The 20,442-nt window shown below is 57.1% G+C and overlaps 4 protein-coding genes across 4 annotated transcripts in view; 3 read left to right on the top strand and 1 right to left on the bottom strand.

The window, feature by feature from the left end:
* The first annotated feature begins 2,288 nt into the window (after positions 1 to 2,288).
* Positions 2,289 to 6,812, top strand: DCTN3 (dynactin subunit 3). The gene is made up of 7 exons (XM_068176623.1): positions 2,289 to 2,441; positions 2,561 to 2,645; positions 3,557 to 3,643; positions 4,526 to 4,609; positions 5,163 to 5,221; positions 5,964 to 6,023; positions 6,435 to 6,812. Exons 1-7 carry the CDS (start codon positions 2,343 to 2,345, stop codon positions 6,522 to 6,524), a joined length of 564 nt encoding a protein of 187 aa, XP_068032724.1. The 5' UTR covers positions 2,289 to 2,342; the 3' UTR covers positions 6,525 to 6,812.
* Positions 6,813 to 7,548: 736 nt separating this feature from the next.
* On the top strand, positions 7,549 to 9,905 carry RPP25L (ribonuclease P/MRP subunit p25 like). Its single transcript, XM_068176624.1, has 2 exons — positions 7,549 to 7,661; positions 8,577 to 9,905. Exon 2 carries the CDS (start codon positions 8,586 to 8,588, stop codon positions 9,132 to 9,134), a length of 549 nt encoding a protein of 182 aa, XP_068032725.1. The 5' UTR covers positions 7,549 to 7,661; positions 8,577 to 8,585; the 3' UTR covers positions 9,135 to 9,905.
* A 3,371-nt stretch (positions 9,906 to 13,276) lies between these two features.
* Positions 13,277 to 15,747, top strand: ENHO (energy homeostasis associated). Its single transcript, XM_068177333.1, has 2 exons — positions 13,277 to 13,433; positions 14,047 to 15,747. The coding sequence occupies exon 2, from the start codon at positions 14,349 to 14,351 to the stop codon at positions 14,532 to 14,534; it is 186 nt and encodes a 61-aa protein (XP_068033434.1). The 5' UTR covers positions 13,277 to 13,433; positions 14,047 to 14,348; the 3' UTR covers positions 14,535 to 15,747.
* A 993-nt stretch (positions 15,748 to 16,740) lies between these two features.
* Positions 16,741 to 20,442, bottom strand: part of DNAI1 (dynein axonemal intermediate chain 1) — a 135,999-nt gene continuing 132,297 nt past the window's right edge. Inside the window, exon 20 of the mRNA XM_068176628.1 lies at positions 16,741 to 17,009. Coding sequence (XP_068032729.1) covers positions 16,905 to 17,009 — 105 coding nt within the window. The 3' untranslated portion in view covers positions 16,741 to 16,904. The remainder of the gene's footprint in view (positions 17,010 to 20,442) is intronic.

Here is a 20,442-nt window from a genome sequence, read left to right as displayed (position 1 = left end):
GCACCGCAGCCCCAGGGAGCCGGCAGGGCACATGCGGGCCCGTATCCCCACTCATTACCAGGCACAGAGGGTGATGTGTGTTTCCGTGCTCCCTGGGGAGCTTGGGGACACAGCTGCTGTCACCTGAGTAACCAGCCGTGATTGATGCCTGCTTCCCCATGTCCTGCAGGGACTGTAATTGAGCAGGAGAGAGAAGGTGGAGGATGAGGGGACAATCCAGCCCAGCTGGTGGAGCATTGAATCAAGCTTCAGCACTGAGCTGAGGGCAAGTGGTTGAATCAGTGTGCCCCTGCAGGCTCCAGGGATGGGGACATGGTCAAAGGCCTGCTCCTATTCCCAAGGAGCAGAGAACAGGCTCCATGTGCTGGGCTGTGGGCAATCAGTGCTGTAGCTGCAACTATGTTCCAAGGCTTGCAAACTGGACAGAAGTCTAAAGGGTAGATGGGGACAGTCCCAAAGCCCCCCAGTGCTTGAGGCCCAGGACCGCCTGAGTTTCTCAGCTCAGGATACTGGGTGGTCTGGGACCCTCTAGTACAAGCATTTGTGTGTTTGGGCCCAGGCCACAGTAGAGCTGGTACCCTCTAAGCACAGACCATAGCTGTGTGCACAGCCCCTGGCCCCCCTGCAGCCCCTGGCCCCTTCTGCAGCCCCCGGGTGCTTCTGCTAATGAAGCCGTATCTATTTGTTGCCTTTGTGGAACAAAGCTCAGCTCTTCACCGTCTGAAGATCCCAGTTATCGATCCCTGGGAAGAAAAGGCAGCACACACGAAGCCTCAGCCTTATCCTGCTGTCTGAGTGCTCTGCACAGCTCCTGCAGGTGATTTGGTGGGGCATAAGGGCTGCATGAGGCACTGGGCCACCCCAAAGCTCCCTCCTGCATCCTGGTAGGCCTGTACAGTGCTCAGTAGGAATGTACCTGCAAGGACAAGGATTTTTCAGGGTACGGCAGGTTTAACTTTCAGCAAAGGGCAATGGGAGGGTTCCCCAAAGCCATGCCGCACACATTATCAGCAATGTTAGCAAAATACCTGCTGTTAGCAGATGGTTTTTATCTAAAGAGTGACCTGGAACCTTGACTTGGCATTCCCTGGTGCCTGGGCTATGGCGGTGCAATACCCAGGCCCACATTCATCCCGGTACTGCTGGAATCATCTGTACATGATGGGACTGAGCCCTGGGATACAGAGAATGACATCAGAATGCACTTTGAAAATTCACAGAATCACAGAATCATCAGGACTGGAAGGGACCCCTGCAGGTCATCCAGTCCAACCCCCTTGCCAAGACAGGATCACCTGGAGCAGGTGACACAGGAACACATCCAGATGGGGTTTGGATGTCTCCAGAGAGGAGACTCTACAACCTCCCTGCACAGCTGTTCCAGTGCTCTCCATCCTCAAGATAATGAGGTTCTTCCTTCTGATTTAACTTATTGCTCCTCATCCTGTCACAGGGCACCACTGGAAACAGTCTGGCACCATGCCCTCTGACACCAGCTTTTGATTTATTTATATGCATTCATGAGATCCCCTCAGTCTTTTCTCCAGACTGAACAGCCCATCTCCAGCAGTCTCTCCCCAGAAGAGAGATGCTCCAGACCCCACATCATTCTTGTGGGCTCTGCTGGACCCGCTCCAGTAGCTCCTTGTTTTCCTTGTGCCGAGGAGCCCAGAAGGAGACAGAGCGCTCCAGATGTGCCCTCACCAGGGCTGAGTAGAGGGGCAGGATCACCTCCCTTGACCTGCTGGCCACAGTCTTCCTAATGCACCCTCAGATACTTTTTGCTCTGCAGCTGGGAAACTCTCTGGATTTTTTTCTGTGGCAGATGCTGCTACTATGAATTAATTTTATCCCATGTCAGAAATCCGTGTAATTGTGAGTGCCATCTGAAGGCAGCGGCGCGGCTGGGGTTGGCTGCACCATTAATTAGTGCTTCTCTTCTTTGCGAGTGTCACCTGTGGCAGTCGATAACAGAAAGGTGAACGCGGGCAGACAGAGGTCTGGGGGAAAGCCGGCGGCAGCCTCCCGGATTTCAAAGGGCCTGCATCCACATGGGTCGCTCTATCAATTCCTTTTAATACATCCGAGCGCCTCTTTCCTAGAGGACCACACCGGAATGAAGCGGCCATCGACTGCCCTCCCAGGTGGCGGGAGGGCTGCACGCCTCCCTCTGCAGTGCAAATCGCCATCGACCGCTCCGCATCCTCTGAGAGGGCTCCGCTCCGCCGGACGCGCCCTCCCCTCCCGTCCCCATGGCAACCACGGTCCTTAGCAACGCGCCGCCATGGCAACCGCCGGGGCGCGCCGGAAGTGAGGCGCGGCCGCTTCCGCCCGGCACGAAGATGGCGGCGGGCGCTGCGGAGCTGCGGCGGCTGCAGTGGCGGCTGGAGGAGCTGGAGCAACGCGTCGGCCTCGGCGGCGGGGGCTGCGGGCCGCGAAAGGTGCCGGGAGGGAGCTGCGGAGAGCGGCCGGGGGCCGTTTGGTGCGGTCCGGCGGGGCCTGGGGTGCTGCTGCCCGGCGGGGCCTGACAGCCCCGTCCTCTCCCTCTGTGCCTCTGCAGGTGGCAGACGAGCTGGTGAAGGTGCAGGTGGCGCTGAACAATATCGCCGGCAAGAGGGAGAGGATCAAAATCCTGTTTAAGAAAAGTGAGCGGCTCTTGCGGAACGGGAGGGATGGCAGAGGGCGGGAGGGGGGAGCTCGAAACCGTTTCGCTGCTCTTAAGAAAAGCACCTTCCCCACACCTGTTTGGTTTGGGCGCTTATTTTAGTTTGTTTGTCACAGAAATAATAATTGGGAGAGGTTTTTGTGCTCGCGATCCTCCAGCTCAGCAGTCAGGGGTAGGAAACGGGCGGCTGGAGCCTGTTATTTGCTCAGTTGCCATCTGCCCATGTCAGTGCCCATGTCAGGATCTGCTTTGCCTGAAATGCAGCCTCTGAAGGCTCCTGGAGCGTGAGCCTCTTAAATGAATTCCTGCACACTTGGACTTCATGGGCATGCTGAAGTAGCTCTGCCTCTGTGTGTGGTGGGAGCAATAAAGTTCACACTCAGTGGGCAGAACTGGGGAGCTGCCTCCAAACCGGGGGGTACGTTATCCTGCAGAGCTGCCTGTTGGCCAGGTTTTGCTGTGTGTTGTCGCGGGAAGGGCAGGGAGGGTTGTTGTGGTCCAAGTCTGCAGTGGCTGCTCAGTATAGAAGCATAAACCATGTATTTGTGGGTGATTTTAAGGACCAAGATGGGGGGCTGTTGGCTGCTTTTGTCTTGAGGGTGGGAGAAAGCAGATTTCACTCACCTTTGATAGTTGTTATCCGGGCAAAAAGCAAGATTTCCAGTTTTCCCTAAAGCAGTGTTTCCTGGCTTGAGCCATTTGTCAGTTCTTGGTCACAGAGCTCCAAAGTCACATAGAAATTAATTAATCTGGGGAAGAAAAAAAAAAAAAAGGTGGCTAAATAAGCAGTGTTTGCAAAGTAATCTGATACACAGAGGGAGAGCAAGCTGCTCTTGTGAATGCCATAACATCTCCCCTACTTTTCATCTCCAAACCTGTTTATCCCTCCAGTTGAAGATGTAATAAAATACCTTGACCCTCAGTACATTGACAGGATGGCTGTTCCAGACACTATGAAGCTGCAGTTCATCTTGGCAGGTATGGCATGAAACGAGGGGAAACAGGAGGCTTTTGTAGCACTGCAGAAAAAGAGTCCTTTACCTAAGACGGGTCGGGATGGATTTCTTTTCTTCAGTTGTGAAGATGTGGCACGGCACACCCTCTGGAGGTATCAGAGAGATGGTTTGTACAAGGATGTCTGTCACCCTCGGTGCTCCCTTGTGCACAGCCACGCTGCAGTTTTATCAGCTCTGATCTCTCCTGTATTGATCAGTCACTTTAGCCCCAAATTAATCAAAGGCTGCTAAGAAAAGCTGGAGCTAGAATTGTTTCCTCACCCCACTTCCAGTATTCTCCAGGCTGGGACAAAAATAGAAGACATTTGGGTGTATTTTGACATCCCCTGTCCTTGTCCTTTCTTGACCCAAGGAATTTGATCAACTTGTGACCAGTATAATCTGTGAATGGAATTCCATAGAATCATGGAATGTTAAGGGGGTGGAAGGGAACTTAAGGGCCATCCAGTCCCAATCCACCCTCCCCAACTCTCCCATGTTGCTCAGACCCCTGTCCAACCTGGCCTTGAACACTGCCAGGGATGGAGCATCCACATCCTCCTGGGCAACCTGTGCCAGTGTCTCACCACCCTCACAGTAAAGAATTTCTTCCTAATACCCAGCCTAAATTTCCCCTCTTTCAATTTGTTCCCTCCTTGTCCTATCATTAGAACTTGGTGGAAATTCTCCTGCATGAAATTGGTGTAATCAAGACCCAGGGATGAGCAGCACAAAGGTGTAAATAAAACCATGAGCAAGCTCCTTTCTGTAAAGACAGATCAGCTGGAAAAATTACCACTATTAGTGAAAAGCGAGAGCAGTGTTTTGTGTTTACTGATGTTGCTTCTTGTCCCTCCACAACCAGAGGAACAGGCTATTCCTGCCCGTGCAGCCCTTCTGGAGCAGGTGAAGAATCTCCAGCCTATCTTGGACAGCACCAGTATCCAAGGTATGCATGTTCTTCTGCAAGCTGGAGCTGCAAATGCCACCTGCTAAGCTGTGTCCTGTCCTGCTTTCTTTCTGTTCTCTTGGGCCTGCAGCTAGAGAAGACGACCGCTTATTGGTGTGAGAGTAAACTGAGTACAAACTTGGTCTGCTCCTGCCTCATGCTGCCCTAGTCTCTCTTGCAAGGTCAAGGAGGTGATAGAGTAGCTTCTGAAGCAGGCTAGAGAGAGCTGTGGCAGAGAGGGTGGAGCCTGGCAGGTCATTCCTTCCTGTGAGCTGTGTTACATCCAGAACATCTCTCTTCTGGCAGGTGGTTTACTCCAGTGTATTTCTTGAGTAGCCCTCGCTGCGGGCATCCCTGAGCTCGTGCCATGTGCAGGATAGTTAAGTAGTTTTTTTTTAATCCTGTGTGAGTTTTATCTATAGTGTGGGACACTTGCACTCAGTGTGTGGAGTTCTGACATGCTGTGCTCATGGAGGAAGACTGGGTTTTACTTTGGGAGCTACTCCCATGTGCTGTAAAACAACCCAAACTGATTTCTCCTCTGTGCTTCCAGCGGTTCCTGACCATGCAGCCAAACTGCAGCGGCTCTCACAGATCCACATACAGCAGCAGGTACCGTGAATATTCCTATCAGTATTGACTAGAAGGGCCTAGGAACCTTTTGCAAGTGGCTGTACTGACACCCAGCATTTTTAATTGTTTGAATTGCTCATTTATGGCAGTTTTTTGCAATCTGAATTTTCACACCACGGTCTTAAAGAAGTTTAAGTACTCCAAGGGGGAAAAGGAGCCAGGATTTCTGGGAACTGAGTCCAAGTTGGAAATTTGCCCACCATAACCCTGTTCAAAACAGCTTTCAGTGACACGTAGTAAGTGACAGTGGGTTTAACCATCTTGAATTCCCCTTTTACTGAGACACTGAGGTGAAGCATTGCACTCCTCCAATGTCCTACTCTCTAGAACGTTTTTAACACTGTCACCTTGTCCCTTCACCCTTTTCCTCCCTTTATGAGCGCTCTTGGAGCTGGCAGTGAGTAGCCTGGGCAGTTCCTAATGGTCTCTTTCAGCATTTTGCTGTGACTTTCTGTTCTGGGGCAAGGACAACCTGGATACTGAGGAGAGGCGGGCAGCAGTGCAAGGCTGGGGGCTTTGCTGCTTCATGGGACCAGTGTTTGTCACTTTTCTTTTGATTGTGTAAACTTGTCCAGCTGCAGTGAGCACCACAGCCAGGGCCTGAGCACTGATCTCAGTGCTGGCCTTGCTTGAGTTTCCTGCCGTGCTGTCGTGGACTGGGAAGGGAGGAATGTCGTTCACCTTATTTATTGCTCACGCACTGCGGCTCCCCTCTTCACAGGAGAAGCGTCACGATCTCACTGACAGTGTCAAGACACTCCTTGAGGATTATAACAAAATGGTATCCTTTGAACTGTGGGCCTGGAGCAGCTGAACCGACCCCTTCTCCTGACTGATCCTGTTGCATCTCCAGCCTGGGGTTTAACAGCCTATTGGATGGGGTGACACCTGTGTCCTGGCTGCGTAGGATCCCAGTGCCGAGGCACATCCCAAAGCCACAGTGGGTAGGGAAGCTGTGTAGAAAGCCCTTGCATGGCAGTGGTATGTGGAGTTCACAAGTGCCTCCTGGACTCCCTTGGGTGTATGGTGCTGTGCTCAGCCACTGGGTGGATTGAATCCATGAAGACTTAAAACAACCTAGTGCCCTGGGCTTCTCCCAAGGAACCAGGACTGTAATGGTGCGGTCAGGATGCTCTGACCTGGGTTTCTTCCTTGCAGTTTCCACATTACTTTCCTTAAGTGTCATGTCCAGACCCTGCTTCTCTCCAAGCAGTTTGTGCAGTGGAATGAAATCCTGACACGTCTGGAAGCGGCCAAGCAAGCAAAACCTGTGGCAGAGTGATGGCAGAGCTGGGAGTGCGGTGTGCCCAGGGCCCCTGTGGCACAGCTTGCATCCTACTGGTCCCAGCTCCTTCCTGCTTGGTGCGAGCATGCTGAAGTGACACAGCAGGATCCTGGGGCACCCAGCTCTGTACAGAGCTGTGCCAGCCCCCAGTCAAAGCCACACTGCTCCGTAATCTGACACTGTTTGCAAATCTTGCACTTCTCTGAAATGCATCTCGGCTTAAACTTATTTAAAAACCCCATTTCTGTGTTTAGTGTGGGCCATAGTAAAGTCCTGTAATGCTAACTGGGTTGTCTGTCTCTCCCTTGGTGTGGGGACTGCTCCTGGTAGAGACTGGGGATTTTTCCCCAGGCAGTGATCTCTTGGCAGCCTCCAGGAGATGGCCAGTGATTCCTTGCAGCCTTGGGCCAAGGGCAGGGAAACGCCACACTCTTCCTGTTTATGTGAGTTGTCTGTGCCCAGGGGAATCTGGTCTTACAGAACTTTTCTGCCTTGCTGTTCTCCCATCTCTGTGCTGCGAGAAGGCAGCAGCTTTTGTCTTTATCCTGCCTCTGCTTTCCTGAGGCTGCTGCAATCTAAGGCCCGTGCTGGCCCTTTCTCTTTCCAGAGAGGGGCACAGGCCATGCCTTGCCTGCTCTGGCTGTAGCATGGAGTTTCCAAGGCTTTTGCAAGGGTCTCAAACCCTTCAGGTTGGTGAGACACTGCCCAGCTGAGTGTGACCTGGGAGTCCTGCAGGAGCCGGGCAGAATGCCCACCGGAATTCCAGAAGAGCTCGCCGGTCCCAGAGCTCTCTCTTATCAGCAGCCTCACTGGCTGTCAAACCACAGTGAGGCTGCAGGCCTGCGGAAAACCCGCGCTCCCTCCAGCTGCCTGAGGAGCTCAGGTAAGGGTGGGAGCTGAAGCACGCCGTTCGGCGGGCGCGCCCTGGGACACCGTGTGTGTGCCCGGTGCCGGGAGAGCGGGACGTGCCGCTGGGAGCGGGGCCCGCCGATCGCCCCGCCCACTACCTGCTCTCCCAGTCACGTGGTGTGGGGGCGTGTCCCCTGCGCCTAGCCCCGCCCATCCGCCTCGCGCTTGCGCGCTCCCGGCGTCGGTCGCCATCTTGTGTCGAAGGGCGCGCTGAGGCGGCCGCAGGTGAGCGAGGCCTTCGCACGCCCCCCGCCCCACCGGGGCATCCCTGACTCCCACTCAGCATTCCCGCATCCCACCGCGGTGGTCCGGTTCCCCCCGGGGCCCCAGGCACCGATGGCGGCGGCGGCCGTGTGGGGGTGAGGGCCTCGTGTGCTCCCAGGGTTCGGAGCGGGGTCTCCGCGCTGCCGTGTCCCTGAGGAGGATGTGGTGCGGCGTGAAGGGTCTGGGTGCAGCGGGACTCAGGAGCCTGCGGGTAACAAAGTGCTGCGACCTTCAGCACCTTGAGCTGTGCGGTGGGGACGTGGAGTGCCCTGCACAGGGTCACGCAGACTTAGATCAGGATGGCATCTGCCTTGGCAGAGACGGCAGCTGTGAGGCCTGGCCTTTCTGTCTTTCCCTCGAGGAAAACTTTTTTTATTCTGTAACCCCTGGCTTGCCATTTCCCTTGTGACATGCAGTGTTTTATCCTCAGCTCGGCTGGCCAGGTCCCCACGAGCCTGTATTTATACACGAGGTGCTGCATGTAAACTGTGCTTGAATTTTTCCTGTGCATGTTCTGGTGCAGGTGTGGCCAGCATCCCCGAGTTCTGTTCTCAGTCACCCCAGCTCACTTTTTGTTCTGTCTTCTCTTGAGATACAACAGTGTTTTTCATGTCACCCTGCTTAGGCCTACAACACTAACACTGTTTTTTTTCACAACCTGCCTGCCAAGGCTCAGGCTGCCCTGTGGTAACATTCGTATTGTAGGTATGTCCTTATGAGGACTGGGCTGATCTTTTGGTTATGCCCTTCCAGGATTCCCAACCCCGATAGCTCAGAGTGCTCTTCAGAGGAAAGGTTGTAGCTGACTGTGGTGAGAGTTTCTTTGGGCAGCAGTTAGAGTGGGCTGGGTGTTCATGGGTCTGTTTTCCTTTTCAGCATTGCAGAATGGAGAACTATAAGAAGACCAAAATTGTGGAGAAACCTTGTCCTCCTCCTTTCACTGACCTGCCCACTGATATTATTGAAATGAAGGTGAAGGACGGGAGCAAAATTAGGAATCTGATGGGCTATGCCATGAGCAAGATGGAGCAGGACTCAGTGAGGCAGATTCTTTTCACTGGCTCAGGCAAGGCCGTCAGCAAGACCATCACCTGTGTGGAAATCATGAAACGAAGGCTCAAGGAGCTGCACCAGATCACCAAAGTGCTCTTCAAACAGATCGAAGAGATCTGGGAACCCATTGTGCCTGAGGCAGGCCTCGATGCCTTGACAGTGAAGAGAAACATTCCTGCCATATGCGTCCTGCTGAGCAAAGATGCCCTGGATCCTCAGGAGCCGGGATACCAGGCCCCAGGATCTTTTAATGCCTTCTGGACTGAGACACTGAAAGCAGAATCGCAGGGCCAGATGAAGAGGAAGCAGGGTGGAGGCCGGGGAGCTGCCAGCACAGGGAAGCACCCTCTCTCCACCGGGGGAATGCCGGGAGGGCCCTGAGGCGGCAGCTCCGCGCGTGGTTCAGGGGAGCTGCGGAAACCAGCCCAGGGCTGTGGCTGCACAGCTGCTGCTGAACACGGGGGCTCACAGAGGTGTGAAGGGAGGGCAGGAGGAGCGGACTGTTACAACTGGGTGCGATCATAGCTGTCTGAAAATGTGTTTTGCCAAGTTCCCTTGCCTGCGGCTGCCGGGCTGTACTCCTTAGGGGATCATGGAAGATGGGAATTGCCTCTTCTTGAGCAAGAACTGTTGGTGTGCTGTCAGTGAGCCCAGAGAAGGGCTGCTAGCCCAGTGAGGTTTCAGGTGCCTGGGCATGCAGCAGCCCAGGCAGTGGGACAAACACCTGTCTGTATGCCAGGTGCAGGTTGCTCTGACCAGTACAGAAGGGAGACAGGACCTGATGTGGAATCCCCGGGCAGCTGCCCGCGTCACCTGGGCTCATGAGTGTACAGACAGCAGGGCACAGGGCAGGGCCAGCCATTTCTGGGCCTGAAGAGTCCTGCTGAGCCTGCTGAGGGCCTTGAATGTAGGACTGCCAGGATACAGCTCTGGCATCATGTGCTTGTGGCTCCTTGGCTCAGCAGAGCTGGCAGTCATGGTTCTCCCTCCAAACAGGCAGCAGTCGATTCATAACCAGCCTGAAATCCTGTGTCTCTGCAGTTGTTCTGGGGTGGTGGTAGTGGGAGGCTCCAAAGGATCCTGTTCTTTCCCCTTTCTGCTCCTTGATAATGCACAAAGATTGTTTTAAAATAAAGATGTAACTTCTTGTAACTTGGAAATTTGTCATGTCTTACTCATCCCACTGGAGGTCACCCTGTAAGCATTGGTGATGGGGTTGCAGCTGCTGGCTGAAGCTCTGCTCTTCCAGCCTTCCTGCTGCTCTGTGTTCTCGTGACTGTAAATGGACCCTGATCCAAGGGGAGGTTAATATCCAATAATTAACCTCCTTTCACATCCAAAATAGACCAAGGTTCTGGTTTTTTTTCCTCTGAAGTTTTTTGTTAATTTTTTTCCCCTCCTTTAAACTGGCTGGAACTGCATCCTCAAAAAGACTTGTCTGGAACTCTGCTGAGTGAGGCAAAGGATGTATCATCTTTTCTTGTGCAGTAGTTTCCCTCCTGGAACAGGTCTGGTGAGTAATTCTGTGCCAGAGAGAAGTGCTGTTCCTGTGACAGGCTGAGCTCTCGCCTCAGAGAGCTCACTCGTGTCCTGAGCACTCCCTGTCCTGTGTGCTCTTCCCGTGTGCTTGTGCAGGGAGCTCCAGCTGGACCCAGCACTCCGCCCTGTCAGTTAAAGAGTAACAATACGAGCACCAAAAGAAGAGATTTTACCAAAGCGAGGGGGAGCAGGAGGGGTGCAGTGCGTTACCCGTGCAACCAGACAAGACTCCACCAGCCTGCCTGGCGCACAGACACCTGCCTCGCATCCAAACAAGCACCCGGTGGAGCCAGGACTGTGCCAGCCTTGCAGGCCCCTTCCTCCCCTTCTGGAGGTCTCACTGCTTCCTGCCCCACTGCCTGGAGGTAGTCAGGGAAATGCTTGGACCTGTCTACTGTGCCAGCAGATGTGAGTCCTGGGGATGGGGCAGAGTTAGTCTGTTTTATCTTCATGCTGTTCCCAGCTGCTGCTCCCTTACATCTAAGGAGGAGACTGCTTTTCTCAGCTAATTAGCAGATTAGCCATAAATGCCAAGGAAGATGCTTGAGTGTCTGATCAGATGGCTTCTGACATTTCAACTGGCAATGTGTCTGTGTTTACTCAAAACACCCTCTTAGTAGAGAGCCCAGAGCCAGATCCTCAGGCAGCCTGTGTAACCCTCCCTCATGGCCGTGGCATGTTTAAAGCCACCTCATCAGAGCTGCAAAGTGATTGTTATTTTTGTTTCACTGGAAGTTATCCTCAGCTGACTTGGTGGCTCTCCTTCCAGGACTGAGCTTTACCCAACCATCAAACTCTTGGGTTCGGGTCAGTGGAGAGATGTCCCAGCTCCCATACAGCTCTGCCCTTCACCCATCCTTCATCCGGCTGCCTCTTCTCCCATGGAGACACACCATGTGGCAATGCCTGGCTGCCACAGATCCCAGTGTCACTGCTGGGCATCTGTGTCACCAGGCATATGTGGCACTTGGATGTGGCTTTTCAGAGCAATTGCAGGTGCTGATCCCTGCAGGTCTCCAGGAAGCACCCCGAGGGCCCCTCCAGCCCCTCTCCTGTCTCCCAGCCATCTTCTTTGGGTGCCACATCTGTACCCTTCAGTAAGAGTACACACCCTTTGAGGTGATGCCCCACACAAGAGCTTCTCTGGCTCCAATGCCCATGTGGAAACTGGCAGCTGTGCACAGGGTCAGGCTGCCCTCTACCTCAGTTTCCCCACCAACAGGACAGGGGGAAGCCGGCTGTGCCGGTGAGGCTGATCTCGCTTATATTCCCAAGTACTGATTTTCCCTAGATGTCCTGTTCCCTTCTCTCCCTGGGCTATCATGGGCTATAAGCCCACCCCTGCCTGCCTGTAGCCCTTGTGGCCTGAGAAGGACCCCAGCCCAGCCCTGGCAAGGCCATCCTCAGCATCCTCAAGCCCCGATGTGTGTGGGACCAGCTGCACGCGTGTTTGTGTTCGTGTGTGTGTTTGTGTTCGTGTGCGTGTGCATGTTCGTGTGTGTGTTCGTGTGTGTGTTTCTGTGTGTGCGTGTTTGTGTTTTGTGTTTCCGTGTGTGTGTGTTTGTGTTTTGTGTTTCTGTGTGTGCAGGGGCAGGGCAGGCAGCAGCAGGGAGAGCCAGCCGGTGGTCCCCGGGCACGGCAGGGCAGGGCAGGCAGCACAGGAGGGCAGGCGCAGCAGCACGGAGGCAGGGCTGCACCAGCAGCGGCGAGAGGGCAGGACCAGGGCCAGTCCGGGCAGTACCGGGGGGCAGTACCGGGACAATTGTGCTGGCAGTACCAGGGCAGTACCGGGGCAGTACCGGGACAGTACCAGGGCAGTACCGGGGCAGCACAGCTGGCAGTACCGGGGCGGTCCCGGGGCAGTACCGGGGCAGCACAGCTGGCAGTACCGAGGCGGTCCCGGGGCAGTACCGGGGCAGTACCGGGGCAGCACAGCTGGCAGTACCGGGGCGGTCCCGGGGCAGTACCGGGGCAGCACAGCTGGCAGTACCGGGGCAGTACCGGGGCAGTACCGGGGCGGTCCCGGGGCAGTACCGGGGCAGCACAGCTGGCAGTACCGGGGCGGTCCCGGGGCAGTACCGGGGCAGTACCGGGGCGGTCCCGGGGCGGTCCCGGGGCAGTACCGGGGCAGCATAGCTGGCAGTACCGGGGCGGTCCCGGGGCAGTACCGGGGCAGTACCGGGGCGGTCCCGGGGCAGTACCGGGGCAGTACCGGGGCAGCATAGCTGGCAGTACCGGGGCGGTCCCGGGGCAGTACCGGGGCAGTACCGGGGCGGTCCCGGGGCGGTCCCGGGGCAGTACCGGGGCAGTACCGGGGCAGTACCGGGGCGGTCCCGGGGCGGTCCCGGGGCAGTACCGGGGCAGTACCGGGGCGGTCCCGGGGCGGTCCCGGGGCAGTACCGGGGCAGTACCGGGGCAGTACCGGGGCGGTCCCGGGGCGGTCCCGGGGCAGTACCGGGGCAGTACCGGGGCGGTCCCGGGGCGGTCCCGGGGCAGTACCGGGGCAGTACCGGGGCAGTACCGGGGCGGTCCCGGGGCGGTCCCGGGGCAGTACCGGGGCAGTACCGGGGCGGTCCCGGGGCGGTCCCGGGGCAGTACCGGGGCAGTACCGGGGCAGTACCGGGGCGGTCCCGGGGCGGTCCCGGGGCAGTACCGCGCCGGGTCCCGGGCCGGGCCGGCAGACCGCGCGCTGCCCGGCGTTGTCCCCCCCGCCGCTCACGTGGGAGCCGGGCGAGGGGGCGTGTCCCGAGGGAGGCATTCGGCCAATGGTAGGCGGCGGGCGGAGGGAGTGACCAATGGCGGGGCGGGGGCGGGGCGCCGGCAGGGCCCGCCCCCCGGTGCCGGCGGGAGGGCGCGGGCGGCGCGCGGGGCTGCGGCACCCACGGGCGGCCGCGGCGGGGCCGCGCCGGCTCCGAGCGCTCCGCGGGGCCGCGCCGGCTCCGAGCGCTCCGCGGGGCCGCGCCGGCTCCGAGCGCTCCGCGGGGCCGCGCCGGCTCCGAGCGCTCCGCGGGGCCGCGCCGGGGCCGCTCCCCGCCGGGACCCCGCGCCGCCAACCCGCTCCCAGCGGGGCCCCGGCCCCGGCAGCGCCGCCCGCCCTCCCGCCGGCACCGGGGTCCGACCCCGGGGGAGAAGCGGAGGCAGGTGGGTAACGCCGGGGCTCCGCGGCGGGAGGGCGGAGTTGGTAGGACCTGTTGCGGTCCGGTTCCGGGGGGCTCCGTGGTTGTCCCGCTCCGCGGCTGTCCCGCTCCGCGGCGGGCGCGGGGTCAGAGGCCCCGGGGAACGCCGCAGCCGGGGCTCTGCCCGACCCCGGTAAAAAGCACAACGGGGGCTGCCCTGTCCGCCCACCCGCTGCCATCCGGCCCCGGCCCCAGCACCGTTCTGGATGCGGGACCTCGCAGCGGCGTCCCGCCGCCGGGAAAAGGAGCTGGAGGATGGAGAGGGGATCGGAGCAGTGCCAGGGCTCTCCGGAGTCGCCCGGAGTCACGGGGAGGAGCGTTTGGGCTGGGGTGAGGCGACGAGGACACCTCCAGCTTGGTGGCCCACGCAGGGGATGAGGGCAGAGCCAGGGCTGGAAAGGGGTGCTGGAAATGTCCCACAAACAGCATCTGACCTGGGAGCTGCTGCAGCCTTCAAACTCCAGCGGAGCCCCGTGGGCCCTGGGACAGCTGTCCCCGTCACCCCCACAGCCCACCCTGAGGGGCTCGCAGAGCCTGTCCCTTCATGCCCACGGTGACTGTGACTTTCTCTCTTCCAGGTGCTGGAGGGAGAGCAGTGATCCCTGTGTTCTCACTGCCCTGCCGGAGGAGGGGCAGCCGAGAGAAAGCTTCCCTGTGGTGTGGTGCAGCCCGGGACACAGCAGTGAGCGGCCGAACTGACGGGGTGACACTGTCCTGCTGCCGGCCTGGCCCCCATCCCCATCCCACCGCCAGCACCACGGCTGTCCCCTTTGTCCCCTGCCAAAGCCAGCAGGTGGAGGCTGCACGCTCCATCACTGCCCTGGCATCCCAAGTGTGAGACCGGGCTGTGGGCCCTGCTGATTCCTGCGGGACTGTGGCCATGGCGGCTGCTCTCTCCACCGGAGCGATTGTGGCAATTTCTTTTAACTGTGTCATTGCGTTGCTCATCCTCATCCTCTTCCTCATCCTCTGCAAAGCCTGCAGGACCCCCTCGTGTCCCAAGAAGACCCCAGCTGCTGATGTGGATGAGTCAAGGAATGAAGAGGAGTACCTGCTGCAGCCCTGATCTGCCTGGGGACTGGGGTATCCGGCTGTGCTGAAGGAGTTGTGCCAGACTGGATGCCTGTGCTGCGACTCAAGTGCTGGACCAAGCATGATGAAAGCTGAGGGGACACCCAACTGCTTGCAGGGGCTGTGACAGGGAGCACGGTCCTTTGCCTTTGTGGTTTTGGTGTGTGAAGTTCCTGAGAGTGCCCACAGCGATGATGGGGATAGAGAGACAACTGATGGGGATATGCTACAGAGAGAGTCATGCCTGTCCCAGCAGCCAGTGAGCACAGCAAGAGCTCTGCCTTCAAGTGCACCCCTCGTTTGGGAAGAGCTTCTGGGCTCTTCTCTGGTGCTCATGGCCTGGGACAGTGGCAACAACATCACAGACCTGAGCAAAGCCTGTTGGGGGCCTGGAGAAGGGAGGCAGCAGGGCTGGCACAAGTGCTTCTTCCTGAGCAGGCTGGCTGCTCCATAAAAGGGTGTGTCCAGGGAAACCTGAGCAGCCCCAACCCTACTGGCAGAGCAGTCCAGATGCTTGGGGGTGGCCCTGGGTGCCATGTGCCCTCAGCCTCAGGTGGCATTTGGCATTTGGCCCAAGCAGTGGGTTTAATGAGGCACAAGAGGATCTGCATGGTCTGCCTGATCATCCCCTGTCTGTCAGTCCCCTGCAGCATTAGCACCAACGCTGCTAGGCAAACGACCCTCCTCCTTCTCGCTGGGTGCATGTCCCTGCCCTCCCCCCTGCCTGCTCCCAGCCGAGGTCAGCCATGGTATTTGGCCCTGCCTGTGAGCAGCAGACGTGCCCTTGCAGGCATCCTGCTGAGAGCAGCCTGGTGTGGTTTATTCCTGGGGAGATGAGGGTGCCTGGACAAATAGCTATGAAAGTTCTTTGACCCTGCCTGTTCCCTGGGGATCACAGTGGCTCTGTGTGGAGGGATGCTGTCATGTGGCTTGTCTGCAAGCCTGACAGCTGCATCCCCTGCCCTGTCAGTGGGTGCTGTGGGTTTTGGAGGGCTCTGCCTTGCCTTTCCTAGAGCCGAGCAATAGCCACAGTCACCACTGGCATAGCCACTGCAATAAGGGGACAGAAGGGTGGGGTGGGAGGGATGCCAGTCAGGGTTCCTGCAGAGGCCTGGCAGAGCCTGCGGCTCCTCCCTGTGTCAGGTGTAGCAAACACATCCCTTTGCAGCCTTGTTTTTACTAGACTAATAAACAGATTGTAGGACCCACGTTGTGTCTCTGAGCTCTACCCAGTGCCTGGAAAATTCGGGGGGAGGTGGCATATCCTGCCATCCTGGGGGGCTGTCCTGGGGACTGATGTCTCCGGAGGACTGTGGGTGGTTTGCTCAGGATGGTGATTAGGAAGGGCTCATGTCCACATCTGTCTGTGGCTTTTAAATGCTGGGTGAAACCTGACTGGGTATTTCCTGCCTGCCTGCCTGGGGCATGTGGGAGTCAGCAGGGAGCATTCCCCAGCCTTTGTGCCAGAGGCACAGAGACTTTCCAAGCTGTGGCCGCACTTTCCAAGGATGCTTGTGGGAGACAGGCCAGCTGAGCATATGGAGGACACCTGCCACCACACCTGTCTGGTGGCTTTGGTCCCCAGGCCTGGGAGCTGTGCACTAAGGTCCAGTGGTGACAGCCGCTGCTCATCAGCATGCTGTGAGGCCACTGCTGCTCCTGCTGCCACCGCAGCCACACAGCAGCTAATCCTCTGCTGCACACGGAGTGGTGGAAGGCTCTGCAAACCCCGCTGCCCAGCAGTTCCACAGGCACCAGCTGGGCAGAGGCACTGCAGCCCCATGCTGAGGCCCCTGGGGAGAGGGGAGCTGTGAGCCTCCCACAGCTGGTGGCTGGTAGCTGCTGCCGTGTGCTGTCTGGAGGCATGGAATGTCTCTCCCACAGTCCTGGGGCACCAGGCCTGGTTTCCAGGCACCCTCTGGCTTAGGCTGCTGCTCCAAAATCCAGGTGTGGCATTCCATTTGACTTGCACAAATGCTTGGGGGCTCTACAGCTCAGAGCCCAGTCTCTCTGGTCACCACTCACACAGTGGGACTGGCTGCCATAAAGCTGCAGCCCTGAAGTTTTCCTAGTCCCCCTCCTGCTCTCCATGGGGCTCTCATCTGGTGCAAGCCCAGACAAAGCTTGGGACAGTCAAGGGCCTTGTGGCTCTGGAGGGTCAAGCATGGTGAGATTTGCCTAACCCAGAAATGACTGCATACCACAGCTCTCCCAGCCTCGGTTTATTTGTCCCAGCACAGAGGAAAAGTGTTTCTGCTGTGCAAAAAGTGGGCAGCAGGGGCCCGTGGCTTGCATGTCAAGCAGCCACCGATCAAAGCCGAGCTTGTTTGGCCAGAGGCTGCCCACAGAGTCATCTTCCCCCCTCTCACTGCTCTTCCTTGCTCCCTGGCTCTCTCACCAGCCTGAGCAGCTTCTCCAGTTTTGCTATTTCCACCTCGGGACCTTTCTTCACCTCCTGGCCTTTCTTCTCCTGCAAAAAAGACCAAACAGAATAGAACTGTGAGCAGGGAGGAAAGTAGGGATGAGGAAGGGTCCAACACAGGGAGGGCTGCTGGAGTGCTGTGTCTGAGCTCTCACCCTCACTGGAAGCTGATCCACAGGGGGATGCACCTGCTTATCCTCATATTTCAAGCCCAAGGTGCCATGAGATGTGTGAAAGCTCCTATGAGCTGGGAAAGGACACTAATGAAGTGTTTACATGGGAATGGGAGTGGCCTCTCTCTTCCTAGATGTTCTTAGCCCCATGGGACTGGACCAGCCTCTAAGCTACGCCCCCAAGGTGTAGGTAGGTGCCAGGTATGCAAGACAGATGTCCAGTGTGCAGATGTCCAGACCTCCCCAAAACAGTCCCACCACGCCCACCCCGTGCAGGTACTCCTGGGCAGAGGCAGCCAGAGGAGCAGGGCTCATCCCTTTTGCACCCAAATGGCTTTTCCCAGGAGGGCAGCTGGCTGTTGAGAGCCCCTAACCTGGTGGGGAGAAGTGAGTCAGGGCTCCCAGGTGTGCTATTAACTCCTCACTGAGGCTCTCCTGTGCCTGAACACACTTCTGTGCCAGTCCTGATGCACACCTCAGTACGGGCAAGGAGGAAAAGCACTTCCCACATTCCCCTAGCACCTGTCCCAAGCATGCCAGGAGCTCCCTGCCTCAGTGCTAAAGCAAACTACCAGCATCTTGAGAAAAATCACACAGCACAAGGGAAGGAGCCTGCCCAGTTCAGCCCTCGTTTGTTTGGGCGCAGCAGGAGCTTTCCAGGCCTGGCAGAAGACGATGTCCCCGCTGAAGGCACAAATTCCACTCAGTGCTTTGTGCAGAACATGTTTCTGCTGTGCTGTGGGCTGCAACATTGCTCTCAACAGAGTTCTGGCACTTTGGGAAAGTGATTAACCGGGCTTAGGCTCTCCAGGTTCACATCATGTAAGACAGCTGCAGCAGAGGAATTTTCCAAGCTACACTGAGCCCACCAAGCCCTCCTGCAGCTGAGTATCCACACCATGGGATTTCTCCAAAACAGCATCCCCATAGTCACCACTTCTATCATGAAGTGTTGCCTTTCAGTCACAGCCTTCCCCTTTACCAGCCTGCTGGATCTTGCCTTGCCTCTGGATTCGGTGGGATACCCCTGCTTAGGGCCTGGGGAGCTCCTCCGTGTGCAGCATGGCTCTGGGCACCCCAGAAAGCAGCTGCCAAGCACAGGTGAGCAGAAGGTTGGCACAGTGTGGCAAGTGGGCTCAGGAGAGGTGGCAGCAGGCCTCCAACACTGCAGCAGAGCAAAGAGAAAGGAACATCCCTGACCACGCTTGGAGGCAGCCTGCAGGAAACTGCTGTACTGGCTCTTCTTGGCATCCCCAAAGCACAGCCTCTGCTCTCCGTGCTCTCAGAAGGCCAGAGGAGTAGCACTCAGCATCGGAGGAAGGAGATTGCCAGCTTTCCTCTCTCCCCACTTAGAACAGATCAATTCTCCTCCCGCTGAATCAGCCCCGCTAATGGCCGCCGGTGCAGCAATTACAAACGCTCACCTTCCCTGAAGAAATGCCAGCGCACAACACGGGGAAAGTTGTTAGCCCGCATGGATCTCACTGCGCTCCTCTAGCAAACGTGGGCATTGCTGAGTGATGACAACGTGCAAAGAACTCCCCGGGGAATCCCTGTGTCCACCCTCCTCCCAGCCCAGCACAACCTCGATGGATCAGAGGTTTCCTGAGCTGCTGGAGGACACTGCTGAGATGAAAGCAGTCCTGGGAGGAGGATGGGGACAGGGACATTTGGAAACCCCTCTGCTCCCAAGAAGAGAGCCCCACTGCTGTTCTGAGCACTGGGATGAGCCCAGGTTCTTTTATTTATGTAGTCCATCAGCTGCATGGTGGGACAGTGCTGGTTTGTATTAATGCCAACAAGTGAGCAGCACCCTTCGTGGCTCTGGTCTGGGCACTGCGAGTGACGTTTGTAATAATGGCCCACATCACAGCAGAGCATCTCGCTGAGTGAGAGCCTTGGGATAAACACAGCTGCTCGAGGTATTTCAGGACTTAGCTATTTCTGCAGAAAAGCTGTTTTGCTGTCTGACAGCGTTCAAACTCCTCCCTTTGGCACTCTGTGTTACATACAGCACTGCACAAAGGTCCTAGAGACAGGCAAAAGAGGCACCTGCTTTGCTCAAATGGGAAGAGAAGATGCTAAAGCCACCTCCCACCAATCCATCTCCACCCCAAGCCCTTTGATATCTCTACTGGCAGGGTCAGGAAGAAACCCTGACTGATGTCCTGCAGGCCCATGGGAACTGTGTCTAAGCCTTGCTGAATTCACCAGCCTGAGGCAAGGCTCAGGTCCTGGTCACCAAACTGTCCCTAAAACTTTGACTTTCACACTGGCTCAGCTCCTTTGGTGCTTCTGAGCACACTGTAACAAAGCAACACGCAAGCCTGTAATGAGCCGTAACTGAACCAGAGCCCTAATTTAACGCCACATAACCAAGCAAGCAAGATGACACAGGGAATGGAAATTATAATGTCCTTTTGGGGGCACTGGAATGGAAAGTTTCCCTTTATTCTGTCATCTGCTTCTCCCCAGGCATTTGTGCTTGTGAGCTGGCTAGGCCGCTGATGGCACCAGCACAGCACTGTGGGATCTGCTTGGATGCACGTGGCAGCTTCCTACAAATCCAGGGACTTTGGCTGCATCAGACCTCTGAGGAGCAGTCCTTCTTGGAGCAGAGTTATCCCACACGAAGCTGAGTTATCCCACACGGAGCAGATGCCACCGCCAGGTGTGGAGAGGCACTCGTGGGGCTCTGCCACGTGTGTGTAGCTGTGCCTGTCCTCCACCTACATCCCTGCTTGTACCACATCCATAGGGCTCGTCAGGAGCTGAGAGTGAGTCAGGGCAGATCAATCTTCCCCATGAAGCTGTTAGATGCAGAGCTGAGATTACATGGGAGGTCTGTCCCCAAGCAGCTCATGGAATGGGTATTGTAGCTGCTCAGAGCAGCATTTGCATCGGCTTTACTGTTAACTGCTTCCAACTGGAGAGCAAAATGTTCCTGTTGAAATGGTGATGAGGGACATGGCAGGGCCAGGAAAGGTGCTGTGTGGGGATGGACTCTGCCCTGCTTACAGAACGTGACCTCAGGGAGGAGAGGTGGGGAGGAGACCCCCCTGTTTGTGTCCATGCTGCTACATTTGTTGCCAGGTTTCTCATGGTCCTTACGCTCCCTTTACGACATGTCTGGGGTCTTCCTTGGCTTGTCAAGCAGGGAAACTGAGGCAAGGGGCTCAGGTCTACAGGAAGTGTGCAGGACCCTTGAGGGTCCTCTCAGCCTCAGGGTGGGTACTGGCACTGGAAGTGGAGCAGGAGGTGACAGATGATGGAGGTGAAGCCTCAAAGGGAAGGGTGGAGTGAGAACT

Source organism: Anomalospiza imberbis, chromosome Z (genome assembly GCF_031753505.1).
Source record: "Anomalospiza imberbis isolate Cuckoo-Finch-1a 21T00152 chromosome Z, ASM3175350v1, whole genome shotgun sequence".
Classification (NCBI taxonomy): Eukaryota; Metazoa; Chordata; class Aves; order Passeriformes; family Viduidae; genus Anomalospiza; species Anomalospiza imberbis.
This window is presented reverse-complemented; position numbering and strand designations above follow the sequence as displayed.